The sequence below is a fragment of the Phacochoerus africanus genome, chromosome 11 (genome assembly GCF_016906955.1).
Source record: "Phacochoerus africanus isolate WHEZ1 chromosome 11, ROS_Pafr_v1, whole genome shotgun sequence".
In the NCBI taxonomy this organism is placed as follows: domain Eukaryota; kingdom Metazoa; phylum Chordata; class Mammalia; order Artiodactyla; family Suidae; genus Phacochoerus; species Phacochoerus africanus.
The window spans coordinates 88419706-88441304 of NC_062554.1; the positions used below are offsets into that span (position 1 = coordinate 88419706).

Sequence of the window (21599 nt, forward strand, 5' to 3'; positions counted from 1 at the left end):
AACCCAGATTTAAATCCCAGTTATGTCACTTAACAAGGATATAGTTCTGGGTAACGTACATAAATTCATTTACTCATAGTTTGCACATGTGTAAAAAGAGGATGGTTATAATATCTTTCTTACAAAGCTTGTTGAAACAAATGATATTGTAAAGAAATTGCTCATAATGATTAGCTGACATGTACTAAATATGAAAAACTGCAACTATTTTCATTCTCATTATTAGCTATATTCACTTATTTCAGCATGTAACCATATAATTCTTTAAAATGTAGCACTTCAAATATGGAGTTCCCACCGTGGCTCAGTGGTTAATGAACCCGACCAGTAACCATGAGCCACAATCACAGCAACGCAGGATCTGAGCTGTGTCTGTGACCTACACCACAGCTCATGGCAATTCTGGATCCCCAATCTACTGATCAAGGTCAGGGATTGAACCCTCAACCTCATGGTTCCTAGTTGGATTTGTTAACCATGGAGCCATGAAGGGAACTCCCTACTTTTCCATTTTTTTATCTAAGCTAAGAATAAAGTGCTCTGAACACTACTGCTGCCAGTCAGAGAAGGAGGAGGGAAAAGATTATAACTAGAAGATGAAGTAGAGAATTAGATCCTTATTGATTCAGTGTAGTCACTAAGAAGATATAAATATATCTTGCTAGTTATAGCTCTCTATAGGTGAGTAGTTTCTAAGATGAAAAAAATATTACAATTAGGAATGGTGACTTCATAGGGATGGTGGTCTGTTCTGATAGATCAGATAAGAAATTAGCCTCAACAAGTTTAGTGGTGCCTATTGCTGAGGTGGAGCCCAGTGAGCATAGGTAACTTAAAAGGTGAAGTGAACTTTTAGTGTGCACGGTAAATAAGTGTCCATATTGAATAAGATGGAAAAAGTGTCATCTTTATCGCAAGGGGACCAATGTGAGAGAGATTCTAGGTAAATTACTATCATATATGGTAGCAATCTCCAGAAGGCTAAGTGAAGAGTACTGAGTTTAGGTTTGCAAATCTCTTAGCCCTGAAATTACCATAATTTCTGCTTGTAAAATCCAATGGTTTTTAAAAATGGGCTATTTTTTCTAATATTTTATTGATATTTATTTTTAAAATAAAGCTCAGAAAAACTCCAATGAGTTTTTACTAACTTTCATAGGAAAACATTGGCAATAAATATCTTTGTATACCATAAGTATCTTTTTTTCTAAAAGAAATACTCTGAAAAACATGTTTTTCTAATAATCATATTCTAAGTTTTATAGTTTTGCTTTTATGTAGGAATTGAAATGTCATTCAAAAAATTGAGTAAATTTTCTTAAATTTTAGCTTATGGAGATAGTTAATTTAAAAGTGTCATTCTCCAAAATGAATGGATAAAGAAGTAATATATACATACATGTGTATATACATATATATATATACATATATATACATATATACATCATAGAATACTACATAGCCATAAAAAAGAATGACATAATGCCATTTGCAGCAACATGAGTGTAACTAGAAATTATCATACTAATTGAGGTCAGAAAGAGAAAGACCAAATACCACATGATACACTTATATGTAGAATCTAAAATATCATACAAATGAACCTATCTATGAAACAGAAACAGACTCACACAGAGAACAGATTTGTGGTTGCCAAGGGGCAGGGGTGGTGGGGAGGAATGGATTAGGAGTTTGGGGCTAGTAAATGCAAATTATTACATTTACTACTGGATGAACAACAAGGTCCTACCATATAGCATAGGGAACTATATTCAGTATCTGGAATAAACCAAAATGGAAAAGAATATAAAAAATAATACATACACATGTATAACTGAATCATTCTGCTGCACAGTAGAAATTAACAGAACATTGTAAATCTACAATATATCAATAAAAATAAATTTAAAAATAGTAAAAGTGTCATTCTCAGAAGTCTCTAGAGAGAGGCTTTTTTTCTTCTTATAAAAAAGATTGAGGAATTCTGTGGTGGCATAGCGGGTTAAGGATCTAGCGTTGTCTTTGCTGTGGCTTGGGCCACTATTGTGGCTCAGGTTTGATTCCTGATCCACAAACTCACACATGCCACAGGTCCAGCCAAAAAGAAAAAAAAAAAAGAATGAATGAGAAGTGGCCAAAAGCACTCAAGAAAAATCTGACAGATGTAATATTAATAATCTCCATTCTTTAATTGTCTGAAGCTTGATGAAGCTGTTGATGCAAATTTTGATAGTATCATAACATGGCTTGAAAAAAGAAAAAGTGAAATGAATTGGTTAAACTCTCAGTCCTACCATAACTGACAGCTCTGCCACTCAGCCACTATACCAGATTTGGAGCGAGTGAACAGAATATAATGGTTAAAGTATAAGGACTCCAGAGACAAAGGCCTGTGCCCCAAACCTGGTCCTGTGACTTTCTAGCTACACATGTTTAAGCAATTTACCCAGCCCCCCTATAGCTTAGATAACATTAGTAACTGCCCTCAAGTTTTTGTTAAAAGCATTAAATAAGTTAATTTTTGAAATGTTGCTGGAACATTGCCTGGCACAGAGTAAGGGTCAGATAACTGTTAGATAAAATAAAAATAGAACAAAGGGTAAAGGGAGAAGCTGAAAAGGAAGAATAGTGACAGAACTGATTGCAGGCATTGGCACACATGGGTGGAAATTTTCAAAACATGTGCCCACTAAGGATGTGAGATAAAAGAAATAAAAGCAGCATGGGAACCACAAGAACTTGTTCTCTCTCTCCCCCTATTCCAATTCCTCCCTCCTCTGCACAACTACTCAGAACTAACAGAAGTATATGCTTTGAAATCAAATGCTTATCTTGTAAATTGATCCTACTTAAGAATCACCTCCTTCCTGAGAGAAAAATATTGTAGAGTTTTTTTTTTTTTCAGAGGATGGAAAGTAGCATACACTTAACTTACATGGCCTTAAAGGTAATAGTCTCATAGATTATTTGGAATAGCTTCAGGTCAATACACCATGAATTATTTTCTAAACATTTCATAGTAATAACATGCATCAAAGTGATGATTGCTAGTGTTAATCACAATAAATTGAACAATAGGCCTTAGAAAGATACACAGGGGATTTCCTTTCTGTTTCTGAGTATTTATTCGCCTCAGGCACAGACATAGTCATCTCTGTGATTTGGCCTGTGCACAAGTAAATAATGGAAAAGTAGGCTATTTGTTGGCCTCTGTGAAGATTTGAGGGAGGATAAACTGTAAACAACCACAGTTAGAGAGAAGCTAGATACTTAACAAAACTCTTTGATAAATAACTCTTTGATAAACAGCCATCAATAAAACCTTTTAAAAAACAGAGCTTATTAAGAAAACAAGTCCTGCTTTCAGTTAGACAACATTTAAAAAAAAGATTCTGTAGGGAGAGCAATTTTTGTTTCATAGCAAAATTGATAGGAAGGAGGTAGATTTCCCATTTATCCCCTGCCCCCAAAGTAGCCTTCCTTATTATCAATGTCATTCACAACAGTGATATATATGGTACAAATGAATCTACACTGATATATCATAATCATTCAAAGTCTATAGTTTACTTTAGGGTTCACTCCCAGTCTTTTTTTTTTTTCTTTTTATCTTTTGGCCATTTCTTGGTCCGCTCCCATGGCACACGGAGGTTCCCAGGCTAGGGGTCAAATCAGAGCTGTAGCTGCCAGCCTATGCCAGAGCCACAGCAATGCAGGATCCGAGCCGTGTCTGCAACCTACACCACAGCTCATGGCAACGCCTGGTCCTTAACCCACTGAGCAAGGCCAGGGACCTAACCCGCAACCTCATGGTTTCTAGTCAGATTTGTTAACCATTGCGCCACATTGGGAACTCCAATCACTCCCAGTCTTGTACATTCCATGGGTATGGTATCATATTGAGTATTTTCATTGCCCTAAAAATCCTCTATGCTCTGCCTATTTATCCCTTCCTTCTAACCCTGGCAACCACTGATAGTTTTACTGTTGTCATAGTTTTGACTTTTCTAGAATGCCAAATATATTTGGAATCATGCATTATATAGCCTTTTCAGAATGGGTTCTTTTGCTTAATACTGTGCATTTAAGGTTCCTCCATGTCTTTTTATGGCTTGGTAGCTCTTTTGGTCTTTAGTACTAAATAATATTCCATTGTTGCATAATCTTACATTGTACCACAGTTTATCCATTCACCTACTGAAAGACATTTTGGGTGCCTCCAAGTTTTGGCAATTATGAGTAAAGTTGCTATAAACTTTCGTGTTCGGGTTTCTGTGTGGACAAAAGGTCTTCAATTCATTTGCATAAATACCAAGAAGCATGACTAATGGATCATATACCAAGAGTAGGTTTCTTCTGCAAGAAAAAGCCAAGAAGCTCCAAAGCGACTGTATATTCCTATCAGCAATGAAAGAAGGTTCCTGTTATTCCATATTCTCATCAGCATTTGGTATGGTCAGTGGTCTCAGTTTTGGCCACTCTAATAGATGTGTAGTGGTATCTCTTTTTCATCCGTTAACTGAAATGTTAGAGCAAGATATCACATAATATTTTTCCTGTTTTATTGCTTACAGTTTTCTTGTCTTTACCTCATTCGATAAAAGCTGATCTGCAATGCTCTTCTTAGGGAACAGAGATAAATGTAGTTTATGCAGAGGAAATATGGACTCAGCCTCTGGCTGCTCGTGGCTAGCAGCAAGTCTTATTTAGAGAGCCAGGTTCCAGGAACCCAGAAGCTGGCCTGCTAAGACTTCTACTGTAGCTGCTAGAATATAAATGACTTGAATTGCCTCTTTACTCTTTGTGAAAAGGTTGTCTTATCCTGCATACCCAACTGTAATACTTATTTCAAAATAAGAATTTTTTCTCAAGAAATTAATTCCCAGGTCTATGTCCAAAAACGAAATACGGAATACAACTTTTGCCTTCTATCAAGTCATCATCTAACTAAAGAGACAGTCTTTCCTTAACTGAAATATCTTCAAAATATTTACATTCCTGTGAGAGAAAGATACAGAAAGAACACTTTATGTGTGCTCATCACTGGAATATTTTTAAGTCAATAAAAACTGACCCACATTTCCTTTATTTATTTTATAATGATTTTTGTTTTTTCCATTATAGCTGGTTTAGAGTGTTCTGTCACTTTTCTACTATACAGCAAGATGACCCAATCACACATACATTTCTTTATGGTAGAAAAAATATTTACCTAACTTAACCTAAAAGTATATACTTGTTTTAATATTAATAAAAACAATATTTTCATTAAATATTTACTCTGTTCTACATGCTGTCATTCTGTATTTGATGTCTATAGTTCTTACTGTAGGCAAAATTGTGGAGGAGATAATGCTCATACATATCTGCAGTTCTCATTACCAGTGATCCCACACCATTTACTCTCTCAATGCTTTTTGTCACAAAACATTATATATCACAAATGATTAAGTCTATGCCTGAGCCTGAACAATACTTATTATCATGTTCCTGTTCCCAACTCCTCTTTTCAGTTTATCTGTTCTCTGCTTCAAGTTCTTAGAGCCCTGCTTTGCCAACTGCTTATTTAATTCGGTCAACTTATTTGATCAAAGACCATGTTAATATGCAATTCACTAGGAGAAACAGAAATATATTTTAAAGTAATAAACACCTTTAAAGAGTGATGTGTATATGTTTTGAATATAATCAAGAGTTACAGGTGCAGTGACTGCAGTTAGTGGATCCTCTAGGATACTCCCTCAATCAATGCACGTACGTGGTGCACATTTGACTGCACGTGATGTACTCCATCTGCATTTTTTCACTATTTAGACAAACAGAAATCTTACCTCTGTGGTAACATCTCCCGCTTTTCCTTGGTGAGGAGTTTCATATGCCTCTATCTGTCGCTTTGTGAGTCTTACTAACTTTTCAGCTAGTTCCCTCCAGCCTTTTCCAAGCTTGACAGCTGAAGTCAGAATAACAGCCTCTTGGATGAGATGTGCTACTAACCCCTGGCAATCAATCTTCAGCAGAGCCTGCAATAATGTCATAATTAAAAGCAATTAATTTGAGCTTTTTTCTATAAATTAAATTTGTTGTTGCATATTCCAGAACTGGTCTACTTTTTTTAACTGCACATATATTTGAATTTTCTAACATTTACAGAGTTAACTTACTTTTAAGCAAATCCAACATGTAAAGTACCCAAGACACCACTAGATCAGAATTATGGGACTTTTAGGACTAACTAAGTAGCTAATTACAGGGCCCTGGGTAAACCACTTAACTAAGATGTTTCTTAATATCCTTAATTACACTAGGAGAAAGTTGAACTAGCCACTTCCAAATATACCCTGAGGTCCTAGCAGTTAATAATGTATCAACACAGGGAGGATTACTCACTCTACAAACAATAATTACTTTCCTTACCAGATGACTGGATATGGGATTTTTATAGAATGAGTACACAGGTGCTGGTAAATGTTATTCTAATATTTTGTTATCAAAATGTGATCTAAAACTTCCCAGAATCATGAGTATTATATGAAAATGAGACCCTCTGACAACCTTGAACAAAGCTATTGATATTTATGACTTAAAAAAAAATTAACTCTCTCCCTTCACCACCAAATTTAACTCAAACAAGGTATTATAATCTATATTAAACATTTAGTTTCAGAGTTCCCACTGTGGTGCACAGGTTAAGAATCCAACTGTAGCAGCTTAGGTTGCTGCAGAGGCACAGGTTCAATCTCTGGCCAGGCACAGTAGGTTAAAGGATTTGGTGTTGCTGCAGCTGATTTGGGAATCCCTGGCCCAGGAATCCCTGGCCTGGGAACTGCCCTGTGCCACAGGTGCAGCCATAAAACAAAACACTTAGGTTTCAACAATGCAAAATAAAAAAGCCTTCAGATTCTTTCTTCTTTAATTAAGCATCTGAGCTTTGTCAGTCACTATGCATGTTTCAACAAACTATGAGTTTCTCTTTTGCCTTGAGTATATTTTTAAAGTATGAGATTAGATTGATCTATAGCTCTTCTCTGTTCAAATAAACAGGTTTAGTAGCCCTTCATCATTTAATGGCACTTAAAAGTTTTATTTGTCATTATGAAACATTGAGTAAAAATGAATGACCAAGTGAGGCAACTATTAAAGTCCACAGAGTGTTCATTCTCATGGAAGCATTGGAAGAATTACTCATGGACTCTATACATAGACTATAAGTATCCATAAATTTAGGGTGAAGAGTTATGACCTCAGGGAGAAGCACTGCTGAGCCAGCACACCTGTGAAGGTGCTTTTAGTAAACTGTGGAGTGGGTTTAGCTTATTCTAGTTCCTTGTTTTAAAGGAAAAAAAAAAAAAAAACCCTGCACTTAACAGTTAAAAAGTCTTGAGTTTAAACTTCAACTCTACAAATAACAGGATTTATTTAGTTATTTATTTATTTGCTTTTTTTTAGGGCTGCACCCACGGCATATGGAGGTTCCCAGGCCAGGGGTCCGAATCAGAGCTGTAGCTGCCGGCCTACACCAGAGCCACAGCAACACCAGATCCTTAACCCAGTGAGCTTGGCGAGGGATCCAACCCACAACCTCATGGTTCCTAGTCGGATTTGTTTCTGTTGTGACACAGTGGGAACTCCAGGACTTTAAATAAATCACAAAATATCTCTGCTTAATGACTTTTAAAATGGATACAATGGTAATACCACCCCATCCAAATGCCTATAATCATTACAAAAGTTGAATCAGATGATGAAATACTTAAAGCATCAAGTTTCGAGTTATACAAGGACAGCCAGTCTTAATGTCTAGAGATGACTAAGGGGTTTGGAACCCATAATCTTTATAAACTCCTTTCCAGCCACCCCAAAATAGGGACACAATCCAAGAAAAATGTACACTTTGAAAATAAATCAAGAGGTAGCCACTATACAATATGCTTTATCGACCTCTGGTCAGATAGCCAGACCTCAGCACCTTCCATTAAGAAGTCCTGAAGAAATCCTGAAGCCTGCACTGAGGCACAGTGTGAATTTTTAGGAACTACTTCCTCAAATGAGCTCTCCACCAGCACAGGCTGGTTCATTACCAAAGTTACTCAAATAATTATCATGCACCGGAGTTCCCATTGTGGCTCAGTGGTTAATGAATCTGCCTAGGAACCATGAGGTTGCAGTTTCAATCCCTGGCCTTGCTCAGTGGGTTAACGATCCGGCGTTGCCCTGAGCTGTGGTGTAGGTTGCAGACGCGGCTCGGATCCCGCGTTGCTGTGGCTATGGTGTAGGCTGGTGGCTACAGCTCCGATTTGACCCCTAGCCGGGGAACCTCCATATGCCGCGGGAGCGGCCCAAGAAATGACAAAAAGACAAAAAAGAAAAGAAAAGAAAACAATTATCACACACCAATATGGTGCCGGTGTAGCCAGGCTTAAACTCTCAGATCATTTGGCCAATATAACCCTTTTTTGCCACTAAGGGAACCAAAACAATTTTCAATTCAAATTTACATGGGTCCATGCTGAGCATGAGCTATGAAAGATAATGAGCTATTGCAAAATGCATGTGCAGCTTCAACCAGGTAGGTGAGCCAATAACTATAAATGGCTCAGATTGTTAGATTGCAGCACACCATCATAAAACTACCCACTTATCAGATATTGGGCTTTAAAAATTCAACCCCTCCCAGAGTCACTGTAGAATCCTAAAAATAATTGGAGAGGAATTGTTTTATATATATAGTTCTTTATTATATGAATTATTGTTAATGCCACAGAATAAATTCCTCTCCCAAAATTTCTTTCCTCCTGCACTGTGATTAAAACTTTGCTCCTGTCCATGAGCCTGCCTCATCTATATGAACCACTCATCTCTTACAGGGCACCAGTTTTACACAGTTATAATATTTAGTACACACATCAGCACACATACTTAAACGAATATTTTTATACACACGCAGACATGTTCATAACTTTGTTTTGGGAGACCATAGTGGTTTTAAGCATGACTTTGGAACCAAAAAGCTTTCAAATCCATATCTGGTACTAACCGACTGTCAGACCTTGAACAAATTGCCCAACCTCCCAAAACTCAGTTTCCTCTATTTGTAAGATGAAAATACTAAATAGACTTATACCATAGAGTTGTTTAAATGGCTGAGATAGTGTGTAGAGTTCAGCACAGTGTCAAACACATGGAGACCATAGAAGACTGATAGCTATCACTGTTATTATTTATACATTCACATTTTAGCCATTTTTAGAAATGTCCTCTTGATTTTTTTTTAACTTTTACAAAATACTGAATGTCCACTTTTTTTTTTTTTTTTCGTCTTTTTGCCGTTTCTTGGGCCGCTCCGGCGGCATATGGAGGTTCCCCGGCTAGGGGTCAAATCGGAGCTGTAGCCACCGGCCTACGCCAGAGCCACAGCAACGCGGGATCCGAGCCGCGTCTGCAACCTACACCACAGCTCACGGCAACGCCGGATCGTTAACACACTGAGCAAGGCCAGGGGCCGAACCCGCAACCTCATGGTTCCTAGTCGAATTCGTTAACCACTGCGCCACGACGGGAACTCCTGAATGTCCACATTTAAGGCAAAAGAGTGCTTCATCTTTTTTATAACTCTCTACTGAGCCTAAAATGGGGATGAATGCTATGTTGAAAAAAAAGAGATCCTGAGAGTCCTATTAAAACATGAAGATTAAGAAGAGAATTAGCGATATCATTTTTGAAGTGCAATGCATTGCAAACAGAAGAATCTTAAATTGTTAAAGTTAAGGACATTGGTGATATGTCTAAAAAAAAAAAAAAAACACTAAAAAGTGAACCTATAGCAATGCTCAAGTTAACGAGTTTTGTTTCAGTTTGTTCTCATCTACTTTCATGTTACTGGAGCTTCTCTGATATTTGAAGAGCTATCTAAATATTTGAGAGGGTAAAACAAGGGATCTCTTAACTGTTATGTTCTAGCACAAACTGAATCTTTAATTTTCCATTAAAGGATGATCCTTGGGGGCCTAGGTTCTGGGGAAATCACAATTGAATGTCAAACCTAAGAAACCAATTACATGATCTGGTAGGCAAAGCTCTGTAACTGCTGTAAAGTGACTTCAATTTATATGGGACTGCTGAGACTTCTTAAACTACTCTCTTATGTTTACTTATAAATCTTGCCAAGTTAATAAAGTTCTTTATGGTAAATAAATCAATGTGATCAAGCAATACTCACCACAACAAGTTCATAAAGAAACTTCCTGGTATTTCTATCTGTATGACAATCTTCCTTTAACTTCTTCACAACATAAGAAACTTTTTCTGATTCTTTGTCTGCTTGTATTCGATCAAAATCTTCCAGCACCAGATGTGAGTAACCCAGGACATCAGCTAAAACTTTCCAATCATTAACTTTTTCTGACACCAAGGTCAATACAACTGAGTAGATATAAGTCAGTTTTTTAAAAGGCAGAGCAATTTGTTCAAGAAGATTCCAGGTTGTGAAGACAGTATCCGATGTAGACATTACTTGTTCCTTTGCAATCACCTTGATATTTTTACAATGCACAAGTCCAATCTTACCTCTCAGGACTCCCACATACCATTCTTTCACTTTAGACTGCCCAATGGCTTTTACTTTACCTTCTCCAAGAAGAGCTACTCTGTCCCCTTTGAAATATTCAAGTAAGTAGTCAATCTTGCTTTGTCTTAGCACTGTCTTCAGGGTTATCCCATAGTTTGTAAAGTTCATTTTTTTGTCTTGAAATGTGGGATATTTAACATGCACTGTTGGTAGTAAAGGAGTAGACTTTATTTCTTTTTCCTTCTGCCAATCACTTGGCAGATCTGAGAGCCTTTTTAGGTTTGGGGCTGGATCAGGAGTAGTAATAAAGAACTGTGTAACTGGTCTACCATTGGGAGGCTCCACCTGAACACGGAAAACAAACAAGTGCATTTCTCTGGAGTCAACTAAAGAGAATGAAAATTGCTGATGAACTACTTGACCTGATCGCAACTGCTTTTGTTTGATTTCTTTTCTTTTTCCTTCTACCTTCACTTCAAAATCAGGATCACATGAAAAGACAGAAATATTTAAATCTTGTGGCTTTTCAAGTAAGAAGGAATGTTTCCCCCAGAGCTGAAATACAACTGGAGACATATTTTTCCCACCCTTCTTAATATCAGAAATTGTAAGCTTTCCTGGCATATAACTGTGTCCACAAACTGTAAAAACAGCAGTGAAACTGGGGTGGATATATTTGGGCCCATAAATTCCAATTGAGGTGGTTTTGTGGATATAATCCCAAATGGTCGTAGCAGGTGACTGAATACCTTTAGTTTGTGCAGCAATCACTAGATACATCACCTGGCTCAAGTCTACTAGCTTGACTTGGATGGTGTCTTTGTAAATGTAGCAGTTGTTCAATACCTTGAAAGGGCCTTCTTTATCTAGGCTGTGTAAACACACTATTTCTGTCATGACTTGGCTGAAAGGATCCTTTTTTACTTCAGCCCCGATTTTTATCTCTAGCAAAATAGCTTCCATTGTGTTAAGGTTACCTAGCATGATTTCCAACAGTGGGCTTACAGTGCATGAAAGATCATGGTTCAGTACTTGTGGGGGATCTAGAAAAGCCCTTAGAGATAACTCTTGGAATTCTCCTATAGCTACATGACCTTGGGGAACATGAACAGTGATATCTGATTCAGGTAACTGTACTGACCCCCCTTGATGGTTTAATTTGCAAACTATTGTGGTCTCTGCAACTTGTGTTTGGGCCCACCCAGGACTCTGATTAATTGTCTTTAAATCCAGACAGGAGCGGGCCAGCTGGCGTTGACTTAACCAAGCCATTTTATAAGCCTCTCGATCATTTTGAAGCCATTCTAAGTCTTGTTCTAGGATCTGGTCAGAATTTTGTCCATTTTGATGGGCACGTGCTGTGTCATCTAAAATGTCCAAAAGTTCTGAAACACTTTTAGATCTTCCACATTTCCTTGAGGAAGACTGTCTCAGCAACTGATGCACATTAAGTTCATCACCAGAGGAATCAAAAGAATTTCCAGTTTCTATTTCTCTGAAAAAAAGTAAAGGATCTTCCTTCAAGATGGAAATATTATTTCTCTTCTGATTATTTCTTAGCTGAGTTATGTCATCCAAAAATGGGTTAGAAACAGACAGTTCATTCCAGAATGGATTTGTAGCATTAGCAGCTTTATTGCCACGAAGTGTGAAATCATCTGGCCAATCGAGAGGCAAACTTGGGTCTGGAAATTCTTGTTATTTAAACAAAAACAAAGCAAAACAACTTGAAGTGGCATTCTGAGAGACAACCAAGATTAATTTGTATTATAGATTAAGAATTCAAGAGTCTTTGTTCGCTTTCTGATTTCCAGTCTAATAAATACTATAAAATTAATATTAAATTTGGTATAATTTTCATGTTATGAGTAAAGAGTAATAGTTCTACCAGTTTATTCTGACCATCGGTAATGTTACTTTATAGTAAGATATTATGACTTATAACCAAATAAATGTTTAGCAATTTAGATAATAATTATTGAATATATCTTCTTAAAAATGATCCAGATTACATACACTTATGCCTTAATTGACTTATATTTCCTTTTCATGAAAAAAATACCTGTAAACAAACAATAATTCAGTCAATTATCCAGATATTTCTAAACATTGACTAGCGGGGCTCATTACATTTAGATTGTGCGTTTGATATTTTTTTCTGATAATATTCAATGTGTGAAAAATATAAAATATATCCGTGAAGAGCTAAAATAATTTAAAAAATAATATGCCCAACTAGATAATCAAGCATTTCTTATTTTCCAGTAACTTCATATTGGCAAATTTTAATAACACTGAATTTTTTATGAAAAATGAATGTTTCATGAACATAAACACTGGAAAAATAGACCACCTTTAGATTTACTACTTGAAGGAATTCATTGAGCCTTTTCAAGTTTAAAATGCCAAAAAAACAAGATTATTACCACTATGAAGGAAACATACCATTCTTTGGAAAGTATTTTAAGAATCAGCAACATATTAAAATATTTCTGTAAGAACTATAATGAATTTATATATATTGAAAAAATATTGAATTTTTTATGTTTGGAGCAATTTATACTTGGTCACTTTGCAATAAATATTAATAAGATTCCATGGACACTATGGAGCTTGTGCTGCTTTAGAGAAAATGAAAGCTAAAAAAAATGAATTCAAGTAAGCTTTAAGTTTTTTTTCTTAGTATATAGAGAACTATACTGATTAAATGAGTTTTAAGTGTCATATATTAAAAAATTAGATGTATTTTGAAAAATAAAAGTTGCATTTCTTTTATCTTTATACTTTTCTTCAAACCTAGCTCCATTTAACTCTCTTAAAACTTACTTTTTATCTGCCAATCAATTATTTTATATTCCATTAGGATGTATTAGCCCATTCAACCTACTGAGATCTCTTCAATCCCAAAATTCATTATATTTACTGAATATAGGACTCATTTAATAATGAGTTTTTGCGTCATTATAATCATTTGGTTGATTATTTTATTTTGCTCATCTTTTTAATGATAGTGTAAATATTTCTATGATAAAGTTGGGATTTTATAATTATTTTATTCTTCAGTAGCAATTTTCAGAGGAAGTCCTCCAGTAGTTATTGATGATAGAGGAAAAAATCACAATTGTTATAAATTCTTGTACCTGTACCTGTAATACTGCAATTCTTTGAGGATTTTTGGGCTTCCATGTCAAATTTCCTTCAGATCTACTTTGTGAAATTCCTCTGAACAAAAAGGAGCTTTTTCACTGGTTAACATTATTCCACCTACAGAGTAAAGAGTAAATATATAATATTTACATACCATATTTCTTGTAAGAATATATAAGCAGCTTGGCATAGAAACAAAACTCAAAGTAATCCACATGTTTAAAGTAGAAAGTTTCATATAAATACTCTTCATAGGTCCTCTACTTATCATAGGATGCTGGACTAGATATCCTAAAGCATTAGTGCTCCATTGAAAAACATCAGATCCTGGATTAATACCAACAAATAAAATTAGAAATGCATTAGTGATCCTATAAAAAAGAAATAGTGAAAATCCCAAGGATAACAAAAATAATAGTAATTTTAAACTTCAATAAATAGACATTCCCTGTTGGTAATTAGAAGACTAAAAATCACGAAAGTGGAATTTCTCCCCAAATCCTTTTGCACATTTAATTCAAGAAAAATAACATATGTTTGTAACTCAGGCCATTTTAAAATTTATGTAGAAAAGAAAAGAGCTGCTATATAAGACAATCCAGAAGAGGAACATGATAGAAGTGATGTGTGCATTAGTATTTATTATAAATATACGCTAAGTAAGACAATGTGGATTTGGAACAGAAATAGACTAAGGAAACACAATACCCCCAGCAATAGACCCATCCTCAAATGAAACTTAATATATAACAGAGGTAGCCAGGCAGAGCAGTGTGGAAATGGATTATTCAATAAAGAGTTATAGCACAGTTGGTTGTCTATGCTGAAAAAAATAACATTGATTATACAAAAATCTATTCTAAGAGATTTAAAGATTGAAAAGCAAAATTTAAAACTTAAAAATAGTCAACAGAATAATCTTTATGCTTTCTAGAAACAGAATTTCTTAAGCAAAGGACGAACAAAATGCAAAACATAAAAAAAAGAATGAGGAGTTCCTGCGGTGGCACAGTGGGTTAAGAATCTGACTGCAGTGGCTTGGGTAGCTGCAGAGGTGTGGGTTCAATCCCTGGTCCGGCACCGTTGGTTAAAGGATCTGCTGTTTCCACAGCTGCAGCGTAGGTCACAGCTGTGGCTCAGATTCAATCCCTGGCCTGGGAACGTCCATATGCCTCCGGTGCAGCCGGAAAAAAAAAAAAAAAAAAAATGGTGTTCCCGTCGTGGCGCAATGGTTAACGAATCCGACTAGGAACCATGAGGTTGTGGGTTCGATCCCTGGCCTAGTTCAGTGGGTTAACGATCCGGCGTTGCCTTGTGAGCTGTGGTGTAAGTTGCAGATGTGGCTCGGATCCCGCATTGCTGTGGCTCTGGCATAGGCTGGCAGCTACAACTCCGATTAGACCCCTAGCCTGGGAACCTCCATATGCGGTGGGAGCGGCCCAAAAAATGGCAAAAAGACAAAAAAAAAAAGGAGAAATCATATACATCAAAGGATATTGTTCTGTTTTTTTATTTTTTGTTTTTATTTTTTAGGGCCACACCCGAGGGACATGGAGGTTCCCAGATGAGGGAGTGAATCGGAGCTGTAGCCACCGGCCTAGTCCACAGCCACAGCAACTGCGGGATCTGAGCCAGAGCTCATGACAATGCCAGATCCTTAATCCACTGAGCGAGGCCAGGGATTGAACCCTAAACCTCATGGTTACTGACTGGATTTTTCATTTCTGTGGTACCACAGGAGGAACTCCACAAAGGATACTGTTTACAAAAAGTAAAAACACAAGTCAAAAACTGGGACAAGATATTTTCATTACATATGACTAAAAAAGAAAAAAGGATCAGATTCCAAAATATATCAAAGACTCCTACAAATCAATAAGCAAAATAAAAACATTATTGAAAAATTCGAAGAGAGATATGAACAGGCACTTCTCACATAAACACAAATGATCCCTAAATATATAAAATATGCTCAATTTACTAGTAATCAAGGAAATGCTAAATGAGACCACATGAGTTACAACTCCCAATCATCAAATTTGCAAAAGTTTTAAAATCTGGCAACACTAATTATTGGCAAAGATGAGGAGCAAAGGGAACTTTTATACACTCTTAGTTAAAGTGTCAATTTAGAAATTGATCTGGTACTGTCTAGCAAAGATCGTTACAGCTGAGTACCCAGCAATTCAAATCCCAGTTATGTGTTGTAGTAAAATCTTGCGTATGTGCATCAGAAGAGACATGTAAGAATATTTATAAGACAATATTTACAAAAAACTAGAATCAATCAAAATATACTTTGCCATATGAATGGATAAAAAATTGTGGTGTTTTAATGTGATGGAACTACCATGACACTAAGGAAACAGATGAATTACAGCTGAAAGCATCCATATGTACTAACTGTAGGTAGGACATTGCTAAACCTCAGCCTTCTTTACAAGTATGTTTTCTCTGAATGCGATGACAACACTGAAAAATAGGTATATTAAATTGACTTCTTTGGGTACAAAAATGAAATCTCAACAATGGGACATAAGTAACTTAACAAGGTCAAAGAGCTAGTGAGTGACTGACCAGCCATAATTACTCATGCACATTTCAGCCTGCCCATATAGCCGCCCATATCTCATCTTCCACATACCTCTTCTCTGACTCAAGGTTCCCAACAGTACATTCTGAAAGACTATCCTACTTTCCAGTTCCAATTTCCAATCATGCTAAACCTTACTTATTATTCTTCATCTGCTAACCATACCTCCGTCACCTGTGGCTTGTCTTTTTTTGCATTACATGTCTTTCAAGTTATTGACATTTTATTTCAAAAAGGTTTTTTTTTTTAAAGAAATCAAAAACCTTTTCTTGTATAAAAGAAAAATAATAGGGAGTTCTTGTGGTGATGCAGCAGTAATGAACCCAACTAAAATCCATGAGGACACGGGTTCGATCCCTGGTCTCTCTCGGTGGCTTTAGAATCTGGCATTGCCGTAAGCTGTCACAGACACAGCTCAGATCTGGTGTGGCTGTGGTGTAGGCCGGCAGCTGTAGCTCTGATTTGACCCCTAGCCTGAGAACTTTCATATGTCGTGGGTGTGGCCCTAAGGAAAAAAAAAAAAAAAAGAGAGAGAGAGGAAAAAAATATATATAAAATTAAAGAGAAGAGGGGAGAGAAAGGGAGGAAAGGGGAGGAAGGAAAAGAAAAGAAAAAGAAAGGGAAAGCAAGGGAGGAGAGGGTCATGTTTTCCAAACACAGTGGGTAAAAAATGCAAAAATTATCGCATAAAAAGATCAAATGGTGCAATAGCAAAATTTTCTCCAATAGGTGAAACTACATGAAAAGACTGGGTGAACAGTAGAATTATGCACTATGCAGTTTGCACTGAACTTCAAGTTTCCTGGCAGACCCTCAAAATTCTGTGGTAAATTTTTTCAAATACTATGTCCAAGACTAAAGTCCTTAGTACACTGTAGGTAGCCAAAATGTGGAAATAGGAAAACTGAGTTCACATTCTTCTGAAAAAATAAGCAAATCAAATTAAAATGAGAAAAAAATATTTAAATAAAAAGTCGATTTCAAAAAGATAAAGTAAATTTTAAATGGAAAACCAGTTTAGACAGAAACCTACCTAAATTCTGTAATTTCTTGTGGAGAAAAGAGCAGAAAGGAACAATTTATACCCAGGATTCTTTTGAGGCAAATAACCCTTGATGTAAAAAAGTTACAACTCAGTAGAATATAGTCAGAAGTTCTCAACTATACATGAACCAGGAATGATACCTTATGCAGCTATGCCCCAAGGATCATAGCATCTCAGAAACAAAGGAACAAGGTTGTCATTAGCTGGAATTCTTCGTGTGGTAGCCTCTTTAATCAGCAAGCAGATCTTTACTGTCGTTTAAACCAGTGGTTCTAAAATTCAATCACATCAGAACCCCTGGAGAGTCTGAACAAACACCAAACAAAACAGTTTGCTGGACCTATTCCAATGTTTCTGATCTAGAAGATCTGGGGTCCCACCCAAGAATTTGCATTTCTAAGAAAGTGATGTGATGCTGTGGTTCTGGGGAGCAAATCTTGAGAGACACATTCTAAAACCCATCATGTTAACTTCTTTCCTAAATAGATTTCTCCCTCCTCTCTGGCTATTCCCACCATCACCCAACAAATCTTCCTTCTCCCAGTCTTTTTGTACACACACACACACACACACACCCCTCATAAGGACTCTGTCCTAAATCTGGATTTTTTTTTTTTTCCTATAAATACAGGGAGAGGCAATATAATGGAAAAGCCCTTAATTGGAAGGACCATGATGCTGACCTTTGGAAGGCAGTGCATGTTTACACAGGTGCAAAGAGCACTAGTCCCATTTATTAATTCCCCATGTTTTCTTCCACTTAAACTTTATATGGAATTTCAACTGGTGTCCAAAATGGTAATTTTTTAAACTTTGTCTAAAGAAGCATGAGTCAGTCTTTGTTGGAATGAGTAAGTGGGAAAAGAGCAATCTACTGCCCATTTAATTGAGGACATGTTTTTTTCTCAAGGTGCCTTTTAAAACACAATTATTCTGATTCTACAGGGTCCATCATTTTATTTCTTAAAGAATATATTAATAAAGCTTTTTATGAGCCATGCCCATGGCATGAGGAAGTTCCTTGCCAGGGATCAAACCCATGCAATAGCAGCGACAATGCTAGATCCTTAATCCATTGTACCACCAGTGAACTCCAAGAACCAACAAAGTTTTGATCTTTATTCATTTTACAGTTTAAACTAAGTCTTACGGAACCGGGAATATTTGCCAACTGTATAACTTGTCAAAAGAGCCAATATTTTTGGCGGGAGGGAGGGGGTGTTTGCAAAAGAGTAACCAGGAAAACAATATTATTCAAAATAATTTCCCTTTTAAAGACAAAAAAAAAAAAAAGTAGGAGTTCCTGTCATGGCACAGTGGAAATGAATCCTAGTAGGAAACATGAGGTTTTGGGTTTGATCCCTGGCCTCACTCAGTGGGTTAAGGATCTGGCGTCACCATGACGTGTGATGTAGGTCGCAGACGTGGCTTGGATCTGGCGTTGCTGTGGCTGTGGTGTAGGCTGGCGGCTATAGCTCCAATTAGACCCCTAGCCTGGGAACTTCCATGTACTACAGGTGCGGCCCCAAAATTTTAAAAAATTCCCTTTAAGATGTGTTCATTTACAGTCATTATATTTACAATAATCATCATACAGTGAAAATTTTTGTATTCAGTCACCCAGTATGTTCGAAATATTTTTCAACTAGTCCCTGAATACCTCAGATTCCTGTGTTTCTATCATCTGTACTGTATTTAATTCTTGACCTATATGATATTAAAAATACTTCCACATAGGCTATAACTCTTACAGGTAACAGCAAATGCTAAAATGTCAGAAGGGCAATTACTGGACTGATGGACTTTACGCCTCAATAGCCAAACCTACACAAATAATTTTGTGTCCTCTGGTAAATACAACTAGTATAAAAACCCTGAGTGGAAAACAAAGGAACTATAATCAGTAGATGATACTCACCTGGTATGATTTCACTGGACATTTACATGGTATTGCCATGTACGTATGGCCTCACTGGATGTGACTCCCAGGGCACCTTCTGATAGGCTATGGACACGCTCTGATTGGTAGTGCATATACCTTTACCAATAGTTTTCAAATAGTTTGTTACCTCTGGTCATTGTGGCCAAAGATTTAAAAGACCTGACAGCAAAAATATCAGTAGTCACTTTTCCCAACAAAAGTGGCTTTGTAAGATTCTCTAGGGAGGGCCTGCAGGAACCCTAGTGCTCTAAGCAGTATTAGAAATACACAATAATTTCTATGATGCCTCCAACTGTAGTAATTCAAAGTATCCATCAATACAATGTCTTGTTAATATCACTATGTCAAGACACCGATCACATTCTTTTTATCTTATCACCCTCCCATTACCAGCAGAGCAAGAGTTTGGGAAAATTACAATAACTGTGTAGGATAACATCATATTAGGGAGCAGAAATCAGAAACAGAGAAACAGTAGATTGGAAATTGTTTCATGTTCAGTTTAATGATGTAGCCAAGAAACCTTCCCAGAAACCTTAGTCTGAAAGGGAAAATGTAAAGGACTATAAACAGTACACAAAAGGAATATGTCAGGCCTGAAAAATAATTAAAAAATCCATCATAAAAGCTATTATTTATAGAGAGCTTGCTACATTCCTAGTGCTGTGCATGAATTTTCTCATTTATAACTTTCAAAACTCTATAAAGCTGGTTCTAAATGTAAGGTAATTAGGCTTACAGAGTTATTTGCCCAATTTTATTTATTTATTTATTGTCTTTTTGTCTACTTTAGAGCCACAGCCATGGCATATGGAGATTCCCAGCCTAGGGGTGGAATCGGAGCTGTAGCCGCCAGCCTTTGCCACAGCCATAGCAATGCAGGACCCAAGGTGTGTCTGCGACCTACACCACAGCTCATGGCAACGCCGGATCCTTAACCCACTGAGAGAGACCAGGGATCTAACCTGTGTCCTCATGGATGCTAGCTGGGTTTGTTAACCCACTGAACCACGATGGGAACTCCATATTTGCCCAAGATTATATAGGTACTAGGCGGCAGAGCCATTGTTTGAACTTAGGGATAACCAAATTCTAGAGACAAGACTTTGAACCCTACACTATGCTTCCTACCCATGGGTCAGATCTTCCCTTCCAAAGGAAGTGAGTTTGAGACTATGCCTGGGCTTGTTGGTAGAGAGTAGCATTAAGTTTCAATCTCAGTCCCAGGAGATCTTTCCAAAGTTCACAGCAGGGCCCAAAAGAAGGGTGTATGTGTGACATGCTGTCACACAGGGCTTTTTTCTCAGAAGGGCCTCATGTTGGTCTAACGCTCAACTGTTGATATCTTGAAATACTTACTATGTTGGAACAAGGGATCCCACATTTTCATTTTGCCTTGGGTACTACAAATTATGAAGCAGTCCTGGCTCATGAAGTAGGCAGCTGTTAGCCTCCAAACTCAACATGACTGCAATTATAAGTTACCGTGACGATAAGAGAAAAGCATTATGTTAGACAAAGAATGCTCATTTTGCAGATAATAAAACTGAGCTGCAGAGAGGTTATATGAGGTGCTCAGGGTAGCAGGCTCATCACTGATAGGTTCAGGAATCAAACTGTCACCTCCTGATTTGAACTCCATAAGAAGGAGGGTATGAGAATGTTTCTAAACATTTCCTGAATTCTAGAAGGGCAAAAAATGAGATCTTTTAAAATTCATATGCTATATAATGTCAAAGTAATAATGGCTTATATTTTAAGAATTTAAAGCAAAAATGATAAAAAGTTTAACTCAATGAGCGTGAAATAAAGTGGTCCCAGCCTCACACTGCCCTAGCATTGTACCTCCTATGAAAAATGACTTTTTTTTGGGGGGGGGGATCTTTTATTTATTATTTTTTATTTTTTTATTTTCTTATATGATTTTTTTATCCATTATAGGCGGTATATAGTGTTCTATAAATTTTCTACTGTATAGCATGGTGACCAGTTACACATACATATATACATTCTTTTTTCTCACATTATCATGCTCCATCATAAGTGACCAGACACAGTTCCCAGTGCTACATAGCTGGATCTCATTGCTAATCCATTCCCAAGGCAATAGTCTGCATTTATTAACCCCAAGCTTCCAATCCATCCTAATCCCTTCCCCTCCCCCTTGGCAACCACAAGTCTATTCTCCAAATCCATGATTTTCTTTTCTGTGGAAAGGTTCATTTGTGCCATATATTAGATTCCAGATATAAGTGATATGTGGTTTTTGTCTTTCTCTTTCTGACTTACTTCACTCAGTATGAGAGTC

General features: G+C 36.8%; 1 protein-coding gene across 3 annotated transcripts in view; it reads right to left on the reverse strand.

The window, feature by feature from the left end:
* The window catches only part of MACC1 (MET transcriptional regulator MACC1), a 108225-nt gene that overhangs the window by 46967 nt on the left and 39659 nt on the right, over nt 1-21599 (reverse strand). For 2 of the 3 annotated variants that reach the window (XM_047753301.1, XM_047753300.1), the window contains exons 3-5: nt 13705-13828; nt 10217-12258; nt 5832-6020 (exon numbers count right to left, since the gene is read on the reverse strand). In XM_047753301.1, coding sequence (XP_047609257.1) covers nt 5832-6020; nt 10217-12258; nt 13705-13750 — 2277 coding nt within the window. In that variant the 5' untranslated portion in view covers nt 13751-13828. The remainder of the gene's footprint in view (nt 1-5831; nt 6021-10216; nt 12259-13704; nt 13829-21599) is intronic. The other variant, XM_047753302.1, reaches the window with a different exon arrangement.